Raw genomic sequence first — 25286 nt, forward strand, 5'->3', positions numbered from 1 at the left:
AAGCAGTGCTTAAATGCATGTTCCTGTGAACTGTATTCCGTATGCTAGTATTCTTGTGCTCTCTATAAATTCAGCGTTAGTCAAAAGTCTTTTGCCATTGCAAATATAACTTAGCTATGCCCTTTTAATATGATGATTATAATAAAATATAAATTCATTAAACAAAATACTTAAGGCACTGAGGTATTCTGGAAAAGAAAAACACCATGAATACCGAGAGCCTTATGTTTAAAGTGCAAGATGTTTTATAAAAAAAATAAATCCTTTCTTGATCTGATCTTTGAACGACCTCATTTACCACGCTACCTTAATGATGAGATAAAAATGGAAGTGTGTTTTGTTTACAATATCCAATAGTAAAAGTGGTTTTAAAAGTGGCTTTTGTATTGGTGAAATACGCTATGCAAAATTCCACCCCCCCAGATTAATTTCAACTTTTATATTGTAACTTCCATCTTGGATTGCAAAGGGGCTGGGGGGCTTTCTTTTGTTTTCTTTTAAACACTTATATTTAGTTTAAAGAGACAAATCAAAATCTTTATCATCAGGCCAAAGAACTGTTAAACTTAATCAAAGAATGAAAAAGTCAATCAACATAGTTTAAAAAAAGCTATACTATTCAATCAAATAATATTGTGCATTCATACTGTTGTATTAGCTATAAAAATCTGAAACAGCTTATAATATCATACAGTTATATAGGTACTTACCATTTTAAAAGCAGTATCAAGTGGAAGTCTGTGGAAAGTCCCCAAGGTATAACCAATAACTGATTAAAATGATGAGTCTTTATGATATTATTTTGAAGTGCACAATCTGAAATTAGAGGAAATTTACTGACAGTTATGTATTTTGTTGAAAGAAGGATTGCTCAGACATATTAACAACAAAATCAATGTCTGTTGCCTTCTACAGAGTACAAGGACAATGATTTATCTTGAAAACGTCTTTCAGCTGGGTATCTAAGTAACTTACACTGTGCTGCACAAAGAGTTTAGATTCCATTTTGAGAAGCAGGATTCCAGTGCACTGAGTGAAGGAAACAGATGGAGTAAGAGGAGGACAGATGGGTACCAAAAAATTACAGCCACCATTTTTGGTACCTGTGTATTAAGTGCAATAAATCAATTTATTTTCATTTACTGAAACAGCAGAATCATAGACTATGAAGCCAAAACATTATAGAGCCCCAAACCACTCAATTCTGAAAGAATATGTTTGTAGTGGTTAATAAGAGTTCCAGATGGGCTACATCAGTGAGTAAAATTTCCTGCAGGCAAGACTCTCACTCCTCAGTCCACTCATTTTATTCTGTTAGGGAGATATTAACATCTCTCTTATTCAATGGGGGAAGACTCACTGGTTATTCTGACGTACTGAAAAGCTACAAAGCTTTTCTTGTAGAGGCAGTTTTTTGGAGTGATGTTGCAAAGGCAAGGAGGCTGCTGTAACACTGGGGCTTTGGGCAGCCTGGGAGGAAGCTGAACCTGGAGAGCCCAGAGGGACGGGCTAAGAGTCAAGGAGGCCACTTTTCTTCCTGCAGTAGCCTTGGATTTCAAGACATGATTAGAAAATCAAAACAGATCTGCTATATATATACACACACCAGCAGTCCTTATCTGCTGCATGGCGCAGCTGCTCTGTCCTGTACTTGACCTTGACTTAATTTGATCATCCCCACGGTTAAATAGGAAGTTCAGCTGCGAGCCAAATCATTTCTTAACACCCTGCACCCACCCCGCCAGTAACTGCCAGCTTGTTGCTGATACTGTTGAATTTTTATATGAACACCTGTCCATTAGAAATTGGATGGTGCTCATCCAGGCAATTTACATTTATTTTAGAATGTCTTGCAATTAGTGGACTTTTAAAATTGTAGAGCACAAAAAGAAATCACCCTTGTATTCAAAACATTTGAGACATGAAGAAATATAGGTCAGAATACATAATTATTCTCATGCTTGTTAAATTTATATCAGGATGTTTTCCTTGCATAAAGGCAGTCTAAGAATAGTTAGTATATTTTGGTGCAGCACAGGCAAAAGTCTGAAGAAGTCTAACTCATGTCTTAGAATTGACTCTCTGTCAGAGATTTTATTCTGGTTCATTTTATTTTTTCATATTAATGTTAAGAAAATATTCAAAATGATTTTCTAGTTAAATATTCATTTTAGGCGTTAGGCTCCCTACTATTTTAATAAAACATAAATCATGTGTGTTGTCTTCATATGAATAAAGATTGTTTAGAGTTTATCCCTCAATCTGTTAAATGCAATTTAGAGCTTAATGTGGCAAAACCCGATTTATTTTATTTATTTATTTTTTAAACCTTGTTAGCTGACTGTAGATTATGTTCCCTATGTTATCTCATTCACGATGAGCATTGAGGTGAGTGCTAGTGGCTGGGTTATAGTCTTCACCCATAAACAACACCTTTTCAAAGCTCAGCATCTCCTCTCACATCTAAAAAAAATTCTACAAATCAGGAAAATTGTTCAGAGGGGACACAATGGAATGAATGGGAAAGGAGATGGTTTTCTTGGTTTCATAACTGAAGTAAAAGAGAAATCATTATTGAGTTTTCTTCAATTAGAAAACATTTGTGATCTAAAACAGCTTTTAGAACTGCTCTTCTTATGCAGATGCAAATATTAGTACTTTTACTAGTTTTCACTTCTTTGGTAAATTTTTTGAGTTGCAGAAGTGTCAACACAATTGCTATTATTATTATTTTTTCTATTGGGACTTCTTACAAAATGTCTTATCTCTGTAATCATTGAGCTTCATCTCCTCCCCCACCAATTGCTTTGCCCTTTTCTAGTCTGAGTATGGAATAAAAAAATATGAAATAGAGTTTCCTTTAACCAAGTAGGAGATAAACTACATGGTTTTCTTTAGCCATCTGTCTGAAAAAATTTTAAATCTTAAGGTCAAAAGGGAGGATTTTTTTATTTTATTTTATTTTTGTAGTTTAAAGATGGAAAGGAATAATAGCTTAATCGTTTATCATTTTGAAAGCATAGAACTACTTTGGAAATTAAACTTGGACTGGAGTTTAGTATCTACTACTGCATTTCTTTTGAAAACAAAAAAATTTGCAACATGCAAACTAGACACTCTTAAATCCTGGTTATAAGTAATGTCCACTAATAAGACTGCCCTAATATAAAGCCCTTCAGCCCATTGAAACCTGGTAGAGCATAATGTCAGGAACATCTTCACTATTATTTTGAACTGTGTAAGATAGACTCAAAGAGAAGATCAACCAAGGAAAGGGAAAAGGCCGTACCACTGTCAGTATCAGCAGTAAGTCTAAGTGATGTGCAGCTTGGTTTATACATTTGATTTGTATTCAGCCCAGACGGAGATTGCCCTTTCTCAAACTGCTTGATCACTTTTAATTCCCCAGAGAAATGCTTTTAGAAAAGGGAGCAATCTTGTACAAGGCTCTCAATGAACACTAAATTTGGGGCTTCTTGCTCTGATGTGGTGAGAGAAAGAACGTGTATCCACTGCAGAGAAGAGGACTTTGTAAAAAATATCCTGCCAGTCCTCAGCTATTATGCACCTAAGACATTTACCCAAGTGCTAAGGCTAATACAAGCTGCAGGAAAGAGCAAATCCCTCTAATGTGGTCAAAACACAAGTGCTTGATCTTATTTCTACCCAATACAAATAATGGCTCGCTAGTTTCAGTGCTTCCTCGAGCTGTCTTCCCTGTGCTTTTGGTTCCATTGTTTTGCTCTGAGATAGAGTTCATACATATTAGCTTATTAACGTAATATGAGATGATTGTGAAACAGCTGTGGGACATGCATGTCAAAAGAAAGGTCACAATCTTCTCTACAAGTACAAATGGGAATAAATGCCCAGTATATTCACTGCTTTTGGAGCATCTGTTAGGAGCTGAGTATCCAGCAAGGTTTCCATTTAGGAAATGACTCTTGCCAAGAAATTGTTTCTTTCTCTGTTTTTGTCAGCCAACAGATCATTTGCAAATGAGTTGAACTCCATCATTTTAGCTGCAAGTTGAAACAAATATATTCTGTTCTCCATATATATGCAATATGTATGAATTATTCTAATGGGTTAGTTCAGCTGCTAAGATCTACCAAATGGCAGCCTCTGTTCTGTATATAAACAGAGAATATTAAATTTCAGCTGTAGGTATTATTATTATTCCAGATAATGGAAAAACTTTCAAAATAGTTACCTCAGTCTGTTTTCACCTCAACATTATAAACTACTACAAATAATAGAGCAGATTATTAAGGCAATAATATAATTTGTATAACTGGTAAAAGAATGTGCCAGGAAGATTTTTTTGGGGGGAGAGGGGAGGGGACGACACTGGGAGTTCAGAATCCCCACCTTAACTTTGTGTGCTTTCACCCAGCTGTGACTGGCTGTGCAGAGGATGCTGTGTGTGTTTCAGCCATCCTTCCCTTCAGAACCATGCTAGCCATGAGTCAGAAAGCCCTAACACTTTTATTGTTAGAAAATAATTACAGAATATTAGATATTGTAGTGGTTTTTTTTGTTTGTTTTTAAGTTATTCTCCTTTTCACCCCAGATGAATCGAGTAGTCTGTAAATGTTTTCTTTTCTAGTTCTTACAGAAAAGTGCTGCTGCTGAATTGTTCTGAATAAGTCTTTGCTTTGGACTCCACTCTGTTGATTTGCACCTTAGTAGATTAAAAAAGAGAAACATAAAGCATTTGTTAACACAACTTCTGCTCTTATGTCTGAGATTCTCACCTCAGTTTCTTATTCCAAAGTCTTTCAAAAAAAAAAAAAAAGAAATAAAAAGTCCCTGGGCAAGCACTTTTTTTCCTGGAACTTATCTTATTGATTTTTTTAATTTACTGTTTTTGTTTGTTTGTTTGTTTGTTTGTTTGTTTTGGTGGGGGTGGGGTGGTCTCCTTTTAAAAATATATGAAAATTTCTGTGATTAATAAAGCAACTTACAGTAAAACTTGGAATATCAAGCTTTTTTCGGGGGGCAGAGGAGGACCATAAAGACAGGAAAGGTTGACAGCACACAAAATGATTTCCAGAACAGTGAAGAAGGAATAGGATGGTGAGTCTGGAGATGTTCTTTGGAATATTTACTTCTAACAATTGAATATTAATAATTTCTAGTGGTAGAAACAAGAATCAGATTAGCTTGTCAGTCTGTATATAGTTAGTATAGGGCCACCTGTGAGAGAGATTATTTTATAAATACCCAGTTCTGAATTTCTGATAAAACTTTCTTCTGACTAGTGACAGCCTTTTTGCCAGTTTAACAGATCACATTATTTTTCCTCAGATACTTTTTGAATTTGCATAGAAAACTTCCTTGGATAGATACAAATACAGAATACTGCGTAGTTGCACACAAATAAGGAGGGCTAAGTTGTATAAGGAATCTGATTTTGTGATAGTGTTCTGCAGAATGGCTATCATGCTATATCCTCCTATTTAGCAATTGGAGGAGCACGTGTAAATAAATAACTTATTAGAATGGTGAAGACCTTGTTTAAGACACGTTCGTTTCCTTCAGTCCTCTTTTATTCCCCCCAGACATTCAGCTTGCTAAAGAATTTATTGCTGCAGAGGAAGATGTATGATTTATTTCATGTCAGCTATCTTTCACAGGCATTTGTGCTACCTTATTCCCTTGATTCCATCCAAAAGTAAAAGTGTAGGATCACACGTCATTGCATGACCTTGCATCTGAGGATAGGCATTCCAATGCTCAAATTTTGCCATATATTTAGTAAAGCCAGAGTAGTTCAGTAAGATTCACTACCAATATTTTTAAGCAAACCAACCAGAATCAGTTCTGGTCACTGCAGTACTCCCTCTACTTTAAACACTGGTAAGCTGTTGATTAAGAATCAGAAATCACTGAGTATGCTTAAAACTTTCAAATTTTTAGAACAAAATGTTATGTGGTTCTTATTTTCTGTAGCTGTTTCTGTAACTTTAGAATTGAATCTCAAATGTTGATTGTTCTGAGGGTATTTCTGTTCGGAAACGTGAGATATTTCAGGAGAAATTTTACTCCTAGAAGATCTTGAATTACATCCTGTTATGCAAATTTATGTCTTTGCAAAGCTGAATGGAATTATGGAATTTACCTGATTTTAAACCTTAAACCTTTAGCAAAATACCTCTCTTAGAAAACAGGCTCATCGTTAGCCAAAAAAAAAAAAAAAAGAGAGAGAGAAATACAGGAAACTAATCTTCCTTAGAGTGTCTGTTTATATGAAAAAAATAAGGATGATAAATTTGACTATAAATATCTATTTATTGTTTAATGACCATTATATGTTGTCAGTAGAGCATCTGTACACTGCCTGAGATTAAGTGGTTGCTTCTTTAGTTAGCAGCAGCAGCAGCAGTTTGACCTCTTTGTTAAATTGCAGTTCATGGCAAAATTCATGCCATCCTTACTAAACTGAGCTCTATTGTGTTTAGATTAAATAATGACCAAGGTCTGGTCCTGCAGCTCACAATTATTTGAGCTACTCTTTGCTAGTGCTGAAGTCAGCAGAACTCATTGCTGGTGAGGGGCTCCTTCTGTTCACTGAGCACCATAATTCCATTCCAGATTCACTTCTAGTTATGTTCCCCCACCTGTCACTAAGGTTTTATCTGCTTCCTCCTGCAATGACAAAAGCCAATTATATTTTAAACAGAGGCTTATCATAATATTTTACAACCTTATTTAAACTTTTGGCCAGTCTAGTCTACAATTTCATCTTTTTTTTAATGCATTTCCATTTTCTCGATATTGCCTACACATACTGAATTTAGAGGAGACTTTGCTTCATAAACCATCTGCTTTGGTTACAGTCATTTTACACTTATTTCATCATTATTGCATGAGATTTGTATTGAGTATATAATTTAGATTGCTTCTTGTTCAGTGTTCAACTAAAACACGAATTCTCTGCCATAGCACTTTCATTAAAAGAAGAAGAAAATGCACTTAAACATAAGAAAAAAAGACAGGTTAAAATAACTCCTTATCCTTTACAAAAATGTATTTTATTCTTCTTCTCAGCTGAAACAGTTCACATTAGAAATATTCTTAAGTTGTCTTTTTTTTCCAGAAAGTTCATATTCTCTCATGCATCCAAACTAAAAAAGCATTTTGCTGCTTTGTGAAACTGAATAAAAGACTTTCACAATTCAAAATAATTTAGAGTTGTAAACAACACTTGTCATCCTACCAAGTACTAAGTAATAAACCATCACTATTTCACAATGTTGGAAATAAAAATAAGCTCTTCTGTGTGTTATGAAAAAGGAAGTACTTATGTTTTCAGTTTTAAAAATCAAGAAAAGTAATAAAAAAATGTTTGGGTAGTTTTTGAAGAGTCAGAGTTTACTGCCAATCATGATACATCTGAAATGTATGAAAAGAAATCACTGTTGCTGTTTCTGCAGAACCAGTATCAAAAACAAAATTTGTAAGTTGTTTACAAAACTGACCATTTATTCTATACTAAAGGTGGAAACACAGTATTTTTATCTATAATGGACTGAGAAGGTTCATTAACTTCAAAGCATTGCTATGGCGAGATATCCCATGTGAATGGAAATTTACACATACAGTACAATTCATATATCCCTTATCTTTGTACAAGCCTTGTGCTTATTTAACAGGAAAAAAAATGTAAACAAGTAATGGTGCCATAATTAACTTTACAGAATTCAATCTGGTGATTCTGTTAATTTATATGCACAGAACTTTGTTTCTACAAAGACGTTGATAGGTGGTGGCACTGCAAATGGCACTTGCAGGTGGGTAATCATAACTATTACAATGTACTTCCATTTTGGGGTCAGAATGTGGGAAAGTAGTGCCATCTGATATCTTTTTTTGGGTATGCTTATGCCTGGTGTGACTTCTTCTCTTATGTATTCTGTAGTCTCTCACATGTTTTTCACCAAAGGCTTATCTGCTGATCACTAGTTCCTATCAGAGCACCCTACATTGTACAGTGACCCCCTAGGCCTCATTAGCAAGATACTTAATATTTCTTCAGAAGAATTCATTGTGTATTTATTGCAATGGCCAGAGGATAAAGCAGTTCCCTTTCCACAGTAATTTTGTTCATTCTAGTATTCTCTCTATACCAATTCTGATTTCATGTCTCCACTCCTTGAGCTATCTGCATCAATTTAATTTTTATATGACAAAGCACTATCCACATCTGTGCAGGTCTATAAATAAAAAGCAATAAACTGACATCTTTCACCGGTATCAAATGTATTTCATACCCTTCTCTCTGTTATACTTGCTATTAAACTTCTGTCTCTTTATTTCTATCGCCCGTCTCTAAATCCCATGTCCCTCTTCACCTTTTCTGGCAATTGACAGTGTTCTCAGCTGCAGATGAGGCATAACACACCATTACTCTCTTCACTATGTCTACCTCTGTGCTGATGGCTTGACACAGGCATTGCAAGCAGACACTTTTTCAGCTATGGCATATAAAATAAATTATCTACAGACGTGTACATTTGCTTTTACACATAAAGTACTGCTAATTTCAAGCAATGTGTCTACATATGGATCTCAGATTAAAATCTGGCTCTGAAATGAAGGCAAGGCTAGAAAATAGAAAGCAACCAACAGTGGGCTATGAGATCATTGGCAAAGCAAAGCTTTCAGTGATCTAATCAGTTTGCTTATTTCATACTGTAGCTAATATATTTTAAATGTTCATGTTATGTTTGTGTATGTCAGTTGTCCCAATTGTCCTGTGTTCATAAAATTCAACTAGATATTTGTGTTATTTTTTTCTTCCCCTATGACTTGACTGCAGCCAGCCAAGTGTCCGTAACTGGTCTACCAGGACTGAAGACTGGTCTCTCAGCCTTGACTAGTAGCTGCCTATCCATCTGGCACGTGAGTGTATCCCACTCATTGCTCTAGGACACTCAGCAGGTCACTTCTGGTTTTACTCACACTGTGTATTATTTGTGCAGTTTTTTATAGTTTGGGAGCTTTTTTTGAGAATAATCTTTAAGCCCTGTAAAACCTAAAAGTGCAGTTTTAATTTTAAACCAGAAGAGATTAAGATTTCCTTGTACACACTTTTGATTGAGGGACCTGAAATTTTAAGACAAACACTTCATAAAATATTGTCTGATTTTTAACAGAATCACAAAGTTTGGTGACAATATAGTCTGTTACACCAAGCAAGCTATAGGATTTATAAATCCAAGTAGAGTTATGGAGACATCAGGGAAGGGAATGGATACCTTAGGTGTCAGCAGAAATAGCTGATACGTTTCAGTTTGAATTTTATTCCCATTTAGCAAGACATACAAGTAAATCTGCCTCTCTAGATTGTTTTAAAATGGAAATATGTCAACAGTAAAAATAGATGGTGTTGTGTGAGAAAACGTTAACAGACAAATCCCCAACAGCGAGGTAAATCAACATGCCTGTAAGTGGTAACAGTCAGATCTTTAGGGGAACTGGATCACTTCTTGCATATTCATCCTTGAATTCTTTTTTTAAATTTCATTTTCCAAAATGTTAGGTAGAATCCTGTGGATTTTTTTCTTGCAGGTATTATAGCACTGATGTATGTAGTAGTTATGAACTGTTCAAAGAAGTCTGCAGTGAAGCAAGGCTTGCAATTGAACTGCAGTGCTTGCTGATTTTCAGTTGGTAAAATAGCAAAATACTCAATGGATGACTAAGTTAAAACACAAAATTCTGGGAGCGGCACTGATTAGGGAAATGCCCTAAATGAAAACCAGCTCAGTCTAATCTTGCATTCACTTCTAATGCACAGGATCGTAATCCTGTCAGTAAAGGGACTTGTTTAGATAGGTGAAAATAAAAGGCCTTTGTGTACATAAGCTAAATCAAGGTTTTCGTATTACTGAGCTGTGCAGTGATTGTAGCACTAGTGTTGCATGTTAACAACTTAGCTTTTGGTTGTTTAAATCCATGAGCTAAACTAATTTGTCTACCTTTATTTAATCTTCCTACCTTCTGCCACTATAAATGCTTTTCACATTGTTCAATAGATGCAGGAGTAACTTTGGTCCCATTAACAGCTGAAATCTGTCTGGAATGTATACTTTCAGTATACAGCTTTTCATAGTAATGGGCATTTGGCACTTACCTTTTAAACTTGTTTTTGAAACTACCCCAGGTTTAGCAGCTGGTGGTTTTAAAACTAGCAAGTGCTGGTTGATGGAAGGACCCTTGCCAATGAGTTTATTTCTGTGCATTATGATTGTTTATAATACATTTTAATAAGTTTGAAAATATAACATCCTTCCCTACCGAACTGTTATTTCCCATTTGGCAACCTCTACCACACTACACTCACTCTACCCCAATTACTGTTGGTGCTTACAGAGATGATCCCAGAGTTTTTACTCAAATTCATTCCCAATGTTTATGCACAACAGCAGAACTCTGCCTTCAATTTTTGTCTACCTTTTCAAAGAAACGAGTCCTATGTATTCACATTGTCTCTTTTTAACTTTAAATTGTTTGTTTAAAAATATTTAACCATAATTTTTGGCTGGTAATTTCAGCCAAAGTTGAAAGAATAATGGACTTCCTAAAGATCCCACATGTGTTTTGTGAAAATCATCAGCATAATCTAGGAGAGAGACCAAAAGCACTTTTCCTGCTAAGCGAATGAAAAGAGCAACTCAGCAGATATACATTCTGTTTGCTAGTAGCTAGCTGGTGAATTTTAATACACATACTGAATGCTGCAGTGGCACAGATGGGGAGGGCCTCTTGAGGCAGAGGGACAGCTAAGGGTGTTGCTTTTGAGGATATTTCTATGATATTCCTGCAGGATGCAGGAGCACTACCTAATATATCAGCATTATCTCTGGGAATGTTGATCTTTCATTTTAGTTAACTTTACTACAATATAGTTCAAGTTATTATTTCACTTAAGAAAATATCTCTTAAGGGTATTTAGCAAACGACATATAGCACAATTTTAAATGTGAAAAACATTTACCAGGCTGGACTGTGCATTATTCATAGTTATTTAATTTTTTTTCCAACTGGTCTCTGTGTGAAGAAAACAGTATGTGGAGGAACTGGGGAGAGATCATTGAAATATGAAAAAATAATATATGTATATTAAATTGGGGGTCAGAATAATACATCTGGAATGTTACTTTTAATTTTCAATATCATTGTCCTTGTCTTTGATACCAGCCGAATTCATAGCATTCTTCAGTATTGCCAGCGGAGCCCATAACATTATCGTATCACAAAACCTGACAGCGTGCAGTGTAGTGCATAGCAGTATATAGTATACAATGGCAGTATGTGCTGTGCTCAGGTTTGTCCTGAGAAATGAATATCTGAAGGTTCTGATTCCTCAGGTTTATCTGTGATATCAGGGTCTCATGGGCACCACCACACAAGCTTGTCACCTATGTAAGTCTGAAATGTCAGATCAGAATGTAAACAAAGAGAAAAGACACCTCTGGAGAGAGAAGAGAGAGCCTTAGTTTTGAGCCTTTTTTTTTTTTTTTAATGCTTTAATATATTGATAATGATTTGGTGACTTTTTTTTTTTTAATGTGATCTAGCATTTATTAGAAGCTTGTTTTGTGTCACAGCATGCTGTATTGCTGATTGTTATTCATATTAGATTTTTCACTTCCTAGTTTTTGGAAGCTGTTTGAATGCCAAATAGTAGCAATCATCTGTCAGATAATAGATGGGAATCTGGGATTGTAATTAAATGTAGCTACAGTACATGTACTTAAATACTAATTAAATGGCACCAACTCTGAGATCATAATCTGAGTGATTATAACTATACTCAATCCTTGAACAGATCCTACCCAAGTAAGATTTTGTCACACTACTAATTTTGTCTTGTATAAAAATAACCAACAAACTCTCTTCTTTTGAAGAAGAAATTCTGTCTTAAAGTTCTTACAACATCAAACAAAGCCTTTTGAAAGATCTGACCTTCCAGCACTGGAATGCTGTTTCAGTTGTTCCTGTGTTAGGTTGCCAAGTGTTTCATTGGATTTATGGAGACTTTGCAAATAAGAACATGTGAGATGTGACAAGGAACAATACACACAGGAAACAAGACTAAATTTAAGCTTTCCAGAACTTCTCATTATAAGAGTTTTCATTCTGTTGCTAAGAGCTTAGCTAAACTTTTAAAGTATTTGGGCTGAAATGTGAGTTTGCATTATGATACAGCCTTTAATTATGTTAGAGCAGACTATTCTTCTACAGCTCATTCTCTGCCTGCCTCATTCAGGTCATAAGATGGATAGTACTCATTTAATGGGCAGTTTTCCAATATGTCATTTAAAATTGTGATTCATTCAGTTTGTGGCCCCTTCCCTGCTGCAACATTCAAATCTTTCTCTGAATACGCCGCTATTGATTTCCTCATAAGAGTGATGAGCTCCATTGAAACTATAATATCTCAGAGTTCACAAACATTAATGTCTCCATTTTATAATACTCTTGTGAAATGAATGGATATTGTTATTTCAATTTTACAACATGGTGCTATGGCACAGTACTATATCCTCAAAGCACAGACCAGTTTGGGTGCCTAATATGAGATGATCAGAACTTTACTTCTCAAAGTACCCAGTCTTGAATATTTGTCCAGAGCTGGAGTTTTTAAAACTACCAAGTGAATTTACTGCATTGGAAGATATGAATTCTTAAAACTTCTGCAAACCTAATCCTTTGTTTCTCATGCTGAGCTCTCAGAATGCACAGTGGCTGCTTGTGAAAGTTTTGACTGAGTCTGTTTGCCTGAGATCATGCAGGAATCAGTGGCAGAGCTAGGAAAAATCAGTTCTTTGCTCTACTTTCTTTAGCATAAGGCCTCTACTTTATTTCAAGATCTATAACAAAGGGAAATGGTTTTACAAACATGAAGGTCATTCTATACACAGCTGGTTTTCATCCTCAGAACATCATCTTTCCTGTGCACTGAAGTGACAAGATTTTTGTATTATTATTTAAAAAAATGATGATGCTTAATATTTCACAGATGAGTAGGAGTTTGCAAGATATATGTTGAATTATGTTTCATTTTCTCTTTCATTCCTGTAAAAGAAAAAGCCTTATTTAAGTAATATTTAGATCTCTCTCACAATCTTTGCTGTAGAGATTAGCTTAAAGTCTCCACTGACATTTTTACTTCTGTCACTTGCAAAATGCTGATGATTGGGACCTACATGAATATACCCAGCTGCAGTTCAGGCCTTTTGTTAATTTTAAAATTTTGTCTGTATTGCAGGTTCACAGTGATGTATATTGGATTGTCTTACTGACACTTTTCAGAATTCTTCTCCGATTGTGTCTTCATCTTACAGTCTTTAAGAAACACATCTCTGCTTAGAAAGTGTTTTTTAAGAAAAAAGTTAGGAATTCCCGAATAAATTGACTGCTTTTGTGCTATTCTTTTAAGGCTAGATTTTCAAATGGGCATCTTCTTTAATGTCATTGTATGTGAAGTTTTTAGAGATAAGTACCTCCATAGACTGCTTGGGCAGAAGGTGGGGATTGTGAATACAGCTGTCCTGAAAAAAAAAAAAAAATAAAAAATGTGAAGCCCATTTTTGAAAATTTGGAAATGCAAAGCCAAGAACTTCTGTGAAGTGCATGTACAAGGTGGTGTTATTTTCTTTTAAACAAAACAAGCCAAACAAACAAAAACAAACACAAAAAAACAAACCAAAACAAAACAAAAAAAATCCCTGCTCTAGGGGCTAAAGTTCTGGTGCTGTGGCTGGTTTAACCACCCCTGACCATCTGGTCATACCCGCACGCAATGGAAGATAGCACTCCCAACTGCATTGCTTGAGCCATATCACTATGGTGTAGGCATGCTAACTTGGTGAGTATGTGAGCATAATATTTTCTGGAAATTTATTTTTGACCCGAATTAGCTCAGTGGCATGGTTTAAAGCAGAATTTCACAAGCAGTTGTGGTGGTAGAAATGAAGTCATGAACTTCTTAAGCCAGCTTTTCACTGAAGTCCATTGATTGTGGAATTATGCGTTAAGCGTTGCATTATGACGCCTAATTAACATCTTAAATCCTGTCTACCTGTGCGGTTAGTTATAAATGCTGTCAGCTCAGGTCAGAATTAACATTTTGTCTAACCCAAATCCATTTGGACAGGATCTGTGTTTATGGCAGCACAACTAAGCTATCTTGCTCAGCTTCTAATACAAAGTAGGAGAGGATGGAGATCAGGCATTGAATAAGTATACAGGCAGAATGATGCTTTATTTTTTCAGCTGTATGTTAGATTAAGGAGATGAACATTTAGGGACATAAAACAATACACCCAAAATACTACATTAATCTAAATTAAGCTCCAGTGTCCAGACGTGAATGAAGAATTCTTTATGCACTGTCACTGGGAACATACGGATGTATGGGTCAGTTGTGATCCAACTGAATAGAAATTTGACCCATGAGATAAGTTTGCAAACTGGTTTGTTTTTCAGAAATTCACATAATGCATGTCTAATTCATCCCTGAAAGTGTTCCATGTGTCAGGAATAATGCTGCATCCTACACTTACTTCATTATGAGCCACAGTACGACAAGAAAGCATGACCCGTAGTCAGCAAGTTCCGTTCCCTGTGAGTAAAACAAGCCATGTCTCCTTAAAACCTGACATTTCATTATTAATTGGTGGACACAGAGGATGGATGGAAAGACTTCAGAGTTACATTTTTTAGGGAAAAAATAATCAGTTCTCTTGGAGAGTCTGAGCAACTAATTTGCTTTGTTCATTTGTACCTCATATGGCCTCTGCCATCTTCTAGGCCAGATTCATTCACCTCCAGGTCACCAGGGGGAGGAAGTATGTTATATACATACAAAGCATGCTGTAAACATTAAATATCAGTAGAGAGCGATGATTAGAGAAACCCAAAGTTTTAGGCAGAATAAACAGTTTTCTCATTTTTTTTTTTAAATGACAGAATTATAATTCTTGGTTTATTACATCTAAATGGAGACAGCGGTATAGGAAATATATCAGAAATTCATACCAATCTGCACCCTCAAGCACTATTTTACTAACATTGTCTTCTAGTCCATCATTCAAAATTTCTACTATTTTTCAATCTTATGCACCTCCTTATTTGTATAAAACTTTACCTTGCTATTTGTTGATCCTTATTGAGCTTTTATATGAGTATAACTATACTCTCAATAAAAATATGTGTGTATATATATAAAAGGAAACCAGGATGCACATGTAAATTTACCCATAACTGGAGGTGAAAAAGAGGGAAAACCTTAATGACTTTTTTCTCAGTAGCAACCTTCATGAGACTGCCTTGAGACTCTAATCTAATGAAGAGATTTTGTCCTGCTGAGCAGCTGTCAGTAAGAAGGTTCTAAATTAATATTAAGTGTCTTTCAGCAAATGTCTACCTCTGAATAAGGTATTTTACTTTTTGTATGATATTTTAGTAAGAAATATTTATGTAGAAATAATCCTTCATCAGCACTGTTATTCAGCAGATTGCCAAAAGGAAAAAGAAATCATTTAGACAACATAGCATTGCAAGGTGACACGCAATTATAGACCTGCAGCAGTGTCAGCTAGTTAGATATTATTAAATTTTGTTAAATTCATGGAAGCTTGCTTTAGTGTTGAGGAAACTGGTTGGAAACTTCTTTCTGTATTCTGACAGTCTAAGAAAAAATAACTCTGTCCTATAAGATTAAAATCCCAAATTGTCTCTGAGATAAGAGAATAAATAAAGAGAATAAATAAAATGTAATTCCTACTTCTTCCAGCAAAGCATGCATATGCATACTGAGTATATCCTTTGCCAGCAATTAGAAGTAACCTCAGTAAAATTCTCCTTCTGTAATCAATGTCACTTCTCTACTTCTCTAAGGCAGTGTTATTGCGGGTTTGCAAAAGATTTTTCAAGGACTACTGACAGGTTTAGACTGACCTGATGAACCTATCCTGGCAACACGGAGAAAAATACATTTCAAGCATGTTCAATTCACTGGGTATCTAGAATTTCTTTCAAAGATGTTAGTGTCAGTATTCACAGCTAATGCCTATATTTCTGAAGGGAACTGTAAATGGGAACAAAAGGAAGAATCACAGAGTATCTATTTAGTTAAAACATCTCTACTGCCTGTTGATATGACATAGGCAGCAAATACAACTGAAGAAATCTAAGCTTGTAGGCCATCAGGTACAGGTAGTGAATAATTAAGTTTGGAAGGAGATGGAAGCTATGATTTGTTTATTTATTTATTTTTGACCAAACATCTATATTTGCCCTAGACTTTTTTTTGTAATTTTTTTCCTTTTAGTTTAAAGGGTAATCACATTAGAGTACTTAAAAAAAAATAAAATAATTCCTTGACCTCATGCAGGCACTCACTAAAAATTTTCTTGCTTAAATAATGAAACAGTAACATACCTTTTCAAATACTGCCCAGAAATTTGTTACAGGGCTTATTAGCATTCACACTGCCTTATAAAATGTGGTATGAACAATAAAAATGATGAAGGCAGAATCTAGAGCTACTTTGCCGTGGTCAGTTCTAGCTTTGGTACCTTGCTACAGCTTAATAGTTAGAAGTTAGCATTAAAGTAGAGCTAAAAACACCTACGTTAGACAAGTGAGCATCCTCGATGGCACAGTAAAAACGTTGAATTTTCAGAAAATGCAACAACTAATGCTTGGATTAGTTTATAATGCAGCTGACAGCATGCAGTTTCTTAACTGTGGCTGGCCCTGTGACTTGGAGTGTATTACCATGCCCTGTGGGAATGCTGTATCTGGTGTTGTCTGTGGATTTATCCACACTGAGACACTGCATAATACAAGTGAAAATCTCATCTTCTGACCTGGAAGGAGAAATATCTGCATTTCTTCTCTACATGCAATACACCTCTAATGAGGTAATCTGAAATGTAACCAGCAAATAGATTTCCAGCTGGAAAGAAATGTTAACCGTTAGGAGACTTCTGAGGAGTGTTGATTCTAGAATAATTATCCATATTATTGGGGGCAATAAGTTGGAGAGAGATAATAGCTAGAGAACATGTAAAATTTGTAGGTGGATTACAGCATTTAGTAACATTTCAGTAATAAAGCATTGCTAAAAATGCTTAACTGACAAAAACTTTTTACATTGCTATTGCCCCTTTTCTCAGTGCTCTTATTAGGCCTAAAACTTTCAGTAGCAAATAGAGAAAAAGCTTTTGACAAGTCAAGAAATAAATTCCAACCCTTTCCTCCAGCATATTTCTTTTTGATCAAAATATAACGTATTTACTGTATTTTTCTACTATTCTGAATCAGTCTTGTTCTCCAAATGCTTTACCATTTTAAAACACTCTTCCCATTGCACCATTCCCATTTTGTAAACAGAAGCTGCACCAGCGCAAAGATGAAAGTATACTGGTAATAGAATGTGAGCAGCAATTTCATGAGTAAAATGTGAGATCTTTCTTGGAAAGAAAGATACATCTGAGTTGTCTTAGTACACCTGGAAATGGAGCAAAATTTTTACAGTTTGTTTTGCAGTTGTACCATTTTTTAGAGTTGTTTCCTGAAGAGTCAAATTCTAGATTCATTAGAATCCAGTAGAGCTATTAATTCTAGCAATCAAATGTTCAATCAAGTTTTTGCTGGTATTTATAGTGTGTCTGAGTTCAAATGAAATTAATAACCCTCAGCGGTGACTCAGTATAGAAATCATCCCTCTGCAGAAGGCCTTTGTAAGTTTTTGGGTCATTTAAATCCTATTTCAGTTCTAATTCTTAATGATACTCTGTTGAGCAGTAGTTTGATGTGTGTTGCTGGGTAGCTGTGTGAAGTTGGGCAAACATTTCACCTCTCTCAGATTTGTAAAGGCCGTCTGCAACGCATGTGCCTTTCAACAATACCAGGTCTTGGATTTATTACATATCTCACAATAGTTGGTCTTTTCCTCGAAGTCCAAGCTGCTAAATCTGAGTCTCAAAAAATTGTTGAGTCCTGATGGTTACTGAAAGAAGGCTGAAAACATGAGCAAATGCATGCCAAATCTCAAAAATCTGAAATAAAATAAAGCCAGAAAAACAAAGCCAAAAGGCTTTAAGTTCTTGGCACATGAGGGGAATCTTTACCAGTAAGGAGGTGGCAATCTGTGCTACAAATACTTATTGGTATTGGGTTATTGGGTTGGTTATGTGAAATTCCCAAAGTTGTAGGAGAGATGTGTGAAGTGTGTACTTGTTTATTGCCTTTCCCCCTTCTCCTTCCCAGTAAAACCCTGGCAATTTTGGCTTTCAATGACATAGCACTTAGATGACTGCCACATTGTTTAAGCAATGTGTGGAGTACCTGGAATAATTGGTTTACAAGAAATGTGCAAATGAAAAGACTTTTGATGTTACAATGTTCCTTGTTTTTACTCTGAGGAGAAGAATGAGGTCTTCCTCTTTGGATTCCAAGATGCTTTGGTCATTTCCATAACACAGCTCAATAAATAAGACTGCGCTCTCTTTTATTGGTAGACTTAGTTGGTCCTGAAGAAAATATATCCACCAATATTTGTACAGATTTTAAAATTCAATTGCTCCATGGTGCTTGCTTTTTGTGAACATTCTAGCAAATAAACTTTACAGAGGGAGGGTTCACAGAAGAATACAATTTAAGTTCATACTGAAGGAGAACACACTGACTATAAGAACAATGTTCAGGCAAACACTGAACAAAATCTAATATGTGGCTTAGGTAATTAGTTTCAGAGACTAAATTTTGAATAATAAACATTCACAATGGGAGTGAGCTACAAAACAGGAACTGTTTGCAGAAATTATTCAGCAAATAGTTGCAATGAATAATAAATATGAGAAAATTGTGATCCACTCACAGACATTTCATTAGTAAGTAAAAAAGACAAAAATTGTCAACTAAATTATGAATGGCAAGTAAATTATTAATCATTTCCACAAATGCTGTTGAGAGATCATTTGCTGACTTTAAAATGGCTCAGAGTAGGTATGTGATTTCTTCTCACTGGTTTTGTGTTATTTGGCATAACGGGTTCTGAATTCAAAATACAGATACTGCTCACAAGAGTAGTAAACCACAGTAAATCAGAAATCCTAAGCATCGTATTGCTCTTCTAAACACAACCATGTAAAGGCATTTCTCTAACACAAATGAATGTGCTTGCTTGTGTTCAAGCAGATAAAGTGTCCCAGTCGTCTGTGCTAGATTATTCACGTATCTAAACGTAAGCACATCACCAAGTGTTTGCTAGATCCAAGGTAGGCAGTGAGGTCAGTCTGGCTGGCCACAGCTGACAAATGTGAAGAGCATGGCCTGTGCTTATTTTTCAGGTACGAATTTTCAGGTAGTATGATATACAAATGTCTGGTAATACTAGTGTGTGTAGCTGCATGTTTTGGTGTGAATTAACAATATGGTCATACCGCTCACACTATTTTATTTCAAATGCAGTTGGCCTTTCATGCCAGTAAATGCTGCTGCTGCTGAATTACCACTCTGGTAACAGCGATCCTTGAAATGTTGGCTGTGGCCTACTTGCATGCTACAGAATAAACATAGTGCTATTTTATGGTTGGAGACCACTGCAGGGAAATCAGAACTTTTGTGTTATAAGGAAAATTTAGGCCTTCGGAGCTTTTACTAAGTTATCTATAAATGCAGTGAGTACCCATTTGTGCTGTAATGATTTCTCATTGTTTTTAGTTTTTGTGAGAAATCATTCTGGAAATTAAGAAGATATGTATTAGTATTTATTACACAAAACCTTTTTTTTTCTTTTTTTTTTTAGCAGAACTGTAAAATAATACTATTCTTTGAGTTGTATAAGAGTTGAGTTGCATGAGAATGTAAGCTCACTGAGGCAGAAATCCCATCTACCTGCTTATAATTTTTCCAGCATCTTACATGGCATCCTGATCAGAGTGCCAGATCATAAATGACACTCTGAAAACCCACTGCACATAAATTACTAAAAATGCCATTTTTTTCCATGACACTGTTTATCAGTAGAAATTATTTCCAAAATGTCTTATTGGAATGAACTATCCAGGAATTGGAGCTTTACAAAAACAAACACATATTAAAATAGCACTCCTATGGAAACTTGCAGAATATTTAATTTGTGCAGGAGTCTATAAATTTGTCTGTGCTCATCAACAGCTGGCATATTTTAGGGGGTTTCTCACAGTTTTTTATCCAATAAAGTGAAAACCCAGTTTTCAGAGGATATTCCTTCCCACATATCACAAGAACATATGTTGTTTTTACAAATGACTAAATTACTTTCAGATGCCAGTTTGTACACTACTGAGAACAAAATGTGAGCATTATTAACCAGATATCTATATCACATTTAGAGAGAGTGATAAATGATAGTTTACCACATCCTTCAGAACTATTTATTTCTCAACTCACAGAAGCATTTATTCCATTCCAGTCCCCCAAAGGCTTTTTTGAAAGGTTTCTTTTCTTATGCTCTTTATTTGTGCATCTTACCACTTTTAAGATACAAATCCTTTTGAGTCCTAGATGAATTTGTTCTGTGTCTAATGCTTAGGGTTTCATGTCTCTATGCCATTTAAGAAAGGAACAGCAGCATTACTTGAGGTCATATTGTACATTCTTCCTGCTGTTATGCCACTGAATATTAGGTTAGGGATGGTTGATTCTGGTGTTTAATTGGAAGGACATGTTTTTATTAGCAAGCTAGAATTCCTCTATCCCTAAAAAACTATTCAATTCTTTTCACCTGTTGTATTGGAAAGTGATCAAAATTCTTTTCTTCTAATAGAAAAGCTTGTGCATGAAATGCAGTTTATGTAAAGCTTATTGCAGGACCAGGTTCTGCAATATGCATAGAATGTATGAACATGCAGCTGTAAACTCTTTTCTTTTAAATATGTATGGCCAGGAAGAAAAAAAAGAGCAACAATTAAATGTATTTTAACTAATTCCTGGAACCATTGCAATGTTAGTGCTGGGAAGAAGCAATCACCTCTGTTCACAGCAGCACAGAATGAGATAAAAGCTCTGCAGCTCTGGGTAGCAGAACCTGATGTCTGGGATACATGACGAGTTTTCACTTCTTATCTGATAATTCCTGAATGCTGACCTTTTCTTTTCATTGTGGAACCATAACATTCCTGCACTGAACAGAGAGAAGGTGGTTGAACTTTGCATCTTTTCTCCTCAGTCATCAAAAGAACATTAGATATAAAGTTAAATACACATCTTTTGGTGGTTTTCAGAAAATCTTGAGAAAACATCTTTGATTTCTGGCACTGATGTTGGCAGTTAGGCAACTGTTTCCATTCTTGCTTTGGAACAAGTCATCCTTGCTTCTGAATAAATTAGAAGGTGGTTAAAAAAAAAAAAGTTTAGTCACCTTTGTAGATAATAATAAGTGTCATTTTAGACCAGGAGTAATACAATTTCCAATAAGGAAAATCCATATTATGTATTTCTAAATTATGTGGAATTGTAAAGTTATATAGGGTTGTAAAGTTTTAGACAACTGTATGATCTCTTTATGCTGAATAATGGTGATAATCTGTGTTTCCATTACTGTCTCCGTACATAAGGCCCAGCTACCTAACCAGCAGTTAGCTGCCAAGTGAAATGGTGATTTCGCTCCCAAGATTGGCACTGACATTCACCCAATAAAACCACAAGGATTTATGACAATTTTCATTTCAGAAAAGGGCTTCCAGTAGCCCAACTCAACTTAAATCTAGCCTGATGGACAATGTGAGAAATCTAAAGAATACGTTTTGTTTTGGAAATATAATACATCAGGCACTTTTAATTACAATACTCTGAGAATTAAGTTATTTGGGTTTGCACTTGATAAACTGTGTGATAAACTGAAAATGCAGCACTTGCATTTTTCAGACAGTGCTAGTTTCTACATTTTAGCCTTCAGCAAGTTGCCAGGTAAGTGGATATGTGTGTTGATAGAAAACCAGGCAAGCTTCCTTCTGTAAGGCCAGTTTTTTTAGCCTCTACTGGAGATATACTTTTGAATTCTGCTATAATTTCAGTGAAATCATTAAGTTTTCTACATGATGACTTGATTTTGAAAAAATGACAAATTTTTGTGAAAAAAAAATATTGATATCATTTTTGGTAGTCTTTTTGTGCCTTATTTGATGCACTTTATGGGACAGTGCAGTTGTGGCATTCGGGAGTCCTGTATCCCACTGCTTCTGCTATATGCAGGAGTAAATACAGAGTGGTTCTTGTTTTCATCAGTGTACACCCAACAAGTTTTTTTTTTTTTTTAATAGTTGTTCAAAATGGGGTTTGGATAATTCCAGCTTTATAGTTTCTCACTAAAAAGTACTAAATTGCCAGCTAGCCGAGGAGACAATGGGATGAATAAGATATGGGTTTATAATAAACACATATTCAAGGTTTCATTGAAAGGAAAATGCTGTAACTTGACTTCATAGGATATGATATGTAATGCTATATCTACATCCTTCTATAAATAATCTGATAACTTAGTAACATATCTAATGAAACATCTTATTCTAAGATAAAAACTTTCCAGTCTAGTTCTTCATGTTCATGAATGGCTGCATCAGATTCCTGCTCTTCATACTAGGAGAACAACCAGAAAAGAGGTTCTCTCAGTACCTATCTAGCCTTTAATTCTCAGCCCTGTACACAGGACAAGACAGAAGTATGAGAGTTCAGTTATTCCTTGCGAATAGTTTGCACAGCAGATGTGATCTCAAAAGGTTAGAATTGCAAGGTCTCACTGTTGCATCTCTCTGCTTTAATTTAAAGTGTTTCCACTGGGAATGAAGCAGTCTACATTTTTCTTTTGATATTTAATTTCTTTCCTCTGTGATTTAAACCTGCTAACATCATTTTTCTCACTTCTTTAGAAACTTCAGTGATGGCATTTAACCTGCCATTAAAATTCTTGTTTCTAGGATTTTTTTTCCTCCTCTGTAAGTTAGCCTGTTTCTAGTGATCTTCCTGGAAGTTCCACTACTTCTACTCATTAAAATCTCCTCAAAGTTTAAGTGCAAGACTGACTTTTCACAGTTCTTGTGTGCTGAGAGAATCATCAATACTGGAACAACAGTCCCTGTCAAGTCCCAGGTCTCTATCTTGAGAATATTAGAGAAATGAGAGTTGCAGTAAATAATACAGTAACTGCAAAATAACTGAAAGTCAGCCTGCAAAATTATCCTTTCAGCTTGCTGTAAGAAACATAATATTGTGAGCTATTCTAAGATTCCTACAAAAGAGTTAGTGACATTGTTGTCCAAAAGGTGTGTTTTGAATACTGGGTTTTCTTAAACAGAGCTACATGCACTGTTTGTGGTTTAAAACTGAGTTTGTTCTTGCTTTGTGTTAGTGCATTGCAGTTTCAGAGATTTACTCAGTATCTAAGAGTTGGCTCATGATGCATTTTTTTGTATTAATATGCTTAGATTGTCTAAATTTCGCATTCTTTTCTAACTCACACCTCTTCATTTTGTTATTTCAAGTGGCAACAAAACATTCCAGTTGACAAAGAAGTGTTCAAAGAAGTGTGGGCAACCGAGCTGCTGAATTCTGGGTGCTTTTGCATTCTGGCCTTATAGTTACCAATGCACCTGTGGGCCTTCTAAGACCTGCATGGTAGTTACACTCTGGTTGGTATGCTATTGCTTGTAGAACTTAATATAAGTACTAGTTTTGTTTTGCTGTTGCTGTTCTACTAGTTGCATATGATAATTTCACATCTGATTTTTGTATCTCCTTTAGGCATCAGAGTCTATTTCCTCTCCTATTACTTGTATGTTTGAGGTTTATGTATACATGAGATTTGGGCAGAGCTATATTCTGACTTCCTCAGCCTTCTGGACTGGCCATTTACTCACTGAAATAGCATTACAAACTTAGAGCTACACTCAGGGCATACAGCAAAACTATTCTGGATATGCGCAAGTGCCTGAGAGTCGCTTTGCTGACCAAAATGCACTGTTGCTGGTGCTTCACCTAGCAGGCTGCTGATTGAGTTCAGCAGGTTAATAGCTGTCTGTGGGGGAGACTTGTCACACATAAACCTTATCAGTTGCCAGACCTCGAAGGAGTTTGGGGATAAGCGGTTTTTACATGACTGTTGAATTTACTGCAAAGGCAAGGCAAGTACCATTTTATTATGAGCAGAAACAAGGTGGAAATCCCTGTCCTACCTTACTATGCAGGCTGCAGCCTATTCCCCTCCTTTCAGAGCTGCAGTGAAGGCTCTAAGGTTGTGGAGGTGCACGTTTCACATTTCCTTCTTTGCTCCTTGCCAAAGGATGAGCTGTAACCAGCAACAGCTTTCTTTTTTTTTTTTCTTTTTTTTTTCTTTTTTAAATCTCACACCTATCTATCAATCAAAGCAGCTTTATGTATTAATATGATTGTAAAAATAATTCATATCAATTCTCTTTGGGCTTTTCCACCTCTCAATGTTTTTGCCTCCCCTACATCCAGATCTTTGCCTTATTATTGGTTAAAAAATTAAAGCTGCCTACAGAAAAATACTTCATTCCAGCAAACTGCTACACTGTCTTAGTGATGTATTGGCAAATAAATGTTTTCAATCATGTAATAATAATTTTTAAAAACACAAATGGGCATTAAATGAATAGCTAGAAAAGTTAAAGGATTGTACAGTCAAAGGTCAGAACAATTTTGGTGCTGTGAGTACTTCTCAAAAGGTTAACACATCCATTTTAACTTCGGTGGCATTTTGTGGCCTTTTAGAGAAGCAAGCAGGTCTGTACCGGTGCAACTTTAAAATACATTTGGATTTTATAATACTTTGGAAAAAGATGATGAAGGAGTTTGTATATTCAGATTTCCATGTAATTTAACAGCAGTTGCTACTTATCTGAAATTCATTGGACTTTCTTGATATGTTTATGTAGAAAAGGGAGAAATTATAATTTTCATGCTTGCAACTTGAGATTCATTTGATTTATTTTTCAGTTAGGTTCAGGCTTTATGTTCTTTTGGAAATAGTTTTTTTTTTTTTCTTTTTCTTTAAAACTATTAAAAGTTATTAACCAGTTACTCAATCAGTGCTGCACAGTCCTTAAGATTTATTTTTAAAAATAAAGCCATGTGAGTAATTGTAGGTCATTTCAACCTGGATAGTTATAAATGATTGCAGATGCTTCTGTTTTGGCTTCTCAGAGGAAAAGCATCAATTAAATTATAAGCAAATAATCATATTAAATAATGTATCAATG

General features: G+C 35.4%; 1 protein-coding gene across 28 annotated transcripts in view; it reads right to left on the bottom strand.

Annotated features, from left to right (window-relative positions):
• The window catches only part of B3GALT1 (beta-1,3-galactosyltransferase 1), a 199990-nt gene that overhangs the window by 59231 nt on the left and 115473 nt on the right, over positions 1 to 25286 (bottom strand). For 22 of the 28 annotated variants that reach the window (XR_007708478.1, XR_004781814.2, XR_004781807.2 and 19 more), the window contains exon 3: positions 711 to 816. The exons of 1 other annotated variant lie outside the window; for it this stretch is intronic. Coding sequence is in view for 1 of the 27 variants with exons in the window: in XM_035566734.2 (XP_035422627.1) it covers positions 13065 to 13089; positions 13518 to 13565; positions 14801 to 14889 (162 nt within the window). In the remaining 26 variants the exon portion in view is untranslated. Of the gene's footprint in view, positions 1 to 710; positions 817 to 11705; positions 13090 to 13517; positions 13566 to 14800; positions 14890 to 25286 lie in introns of those variants that run through there. 5 more of the 28 variants (XM_050711566.1, XM_050711563.1, XM_050711565.1 and 2 more) reach the window with 3 other exon arrangements.

The sequence above is a fragment of the Cygnus atratus genome, chromosome 6 (genome assembly GCF_013377495.2).
Source record: "Cygnus atratus isolate AKBS03 ecotype Queensland, Australia chromosome 6, CAtr_DNAZoo_HiC_assembly, whole genome shotgun sequence".
Classification (NCBI taxonomy): domain Eukaryota; kingdom Metazoa; phylum Chordata; class Aves; order Anseriformes; family Anatidae; genus Cygnus; species Cygnus atratus.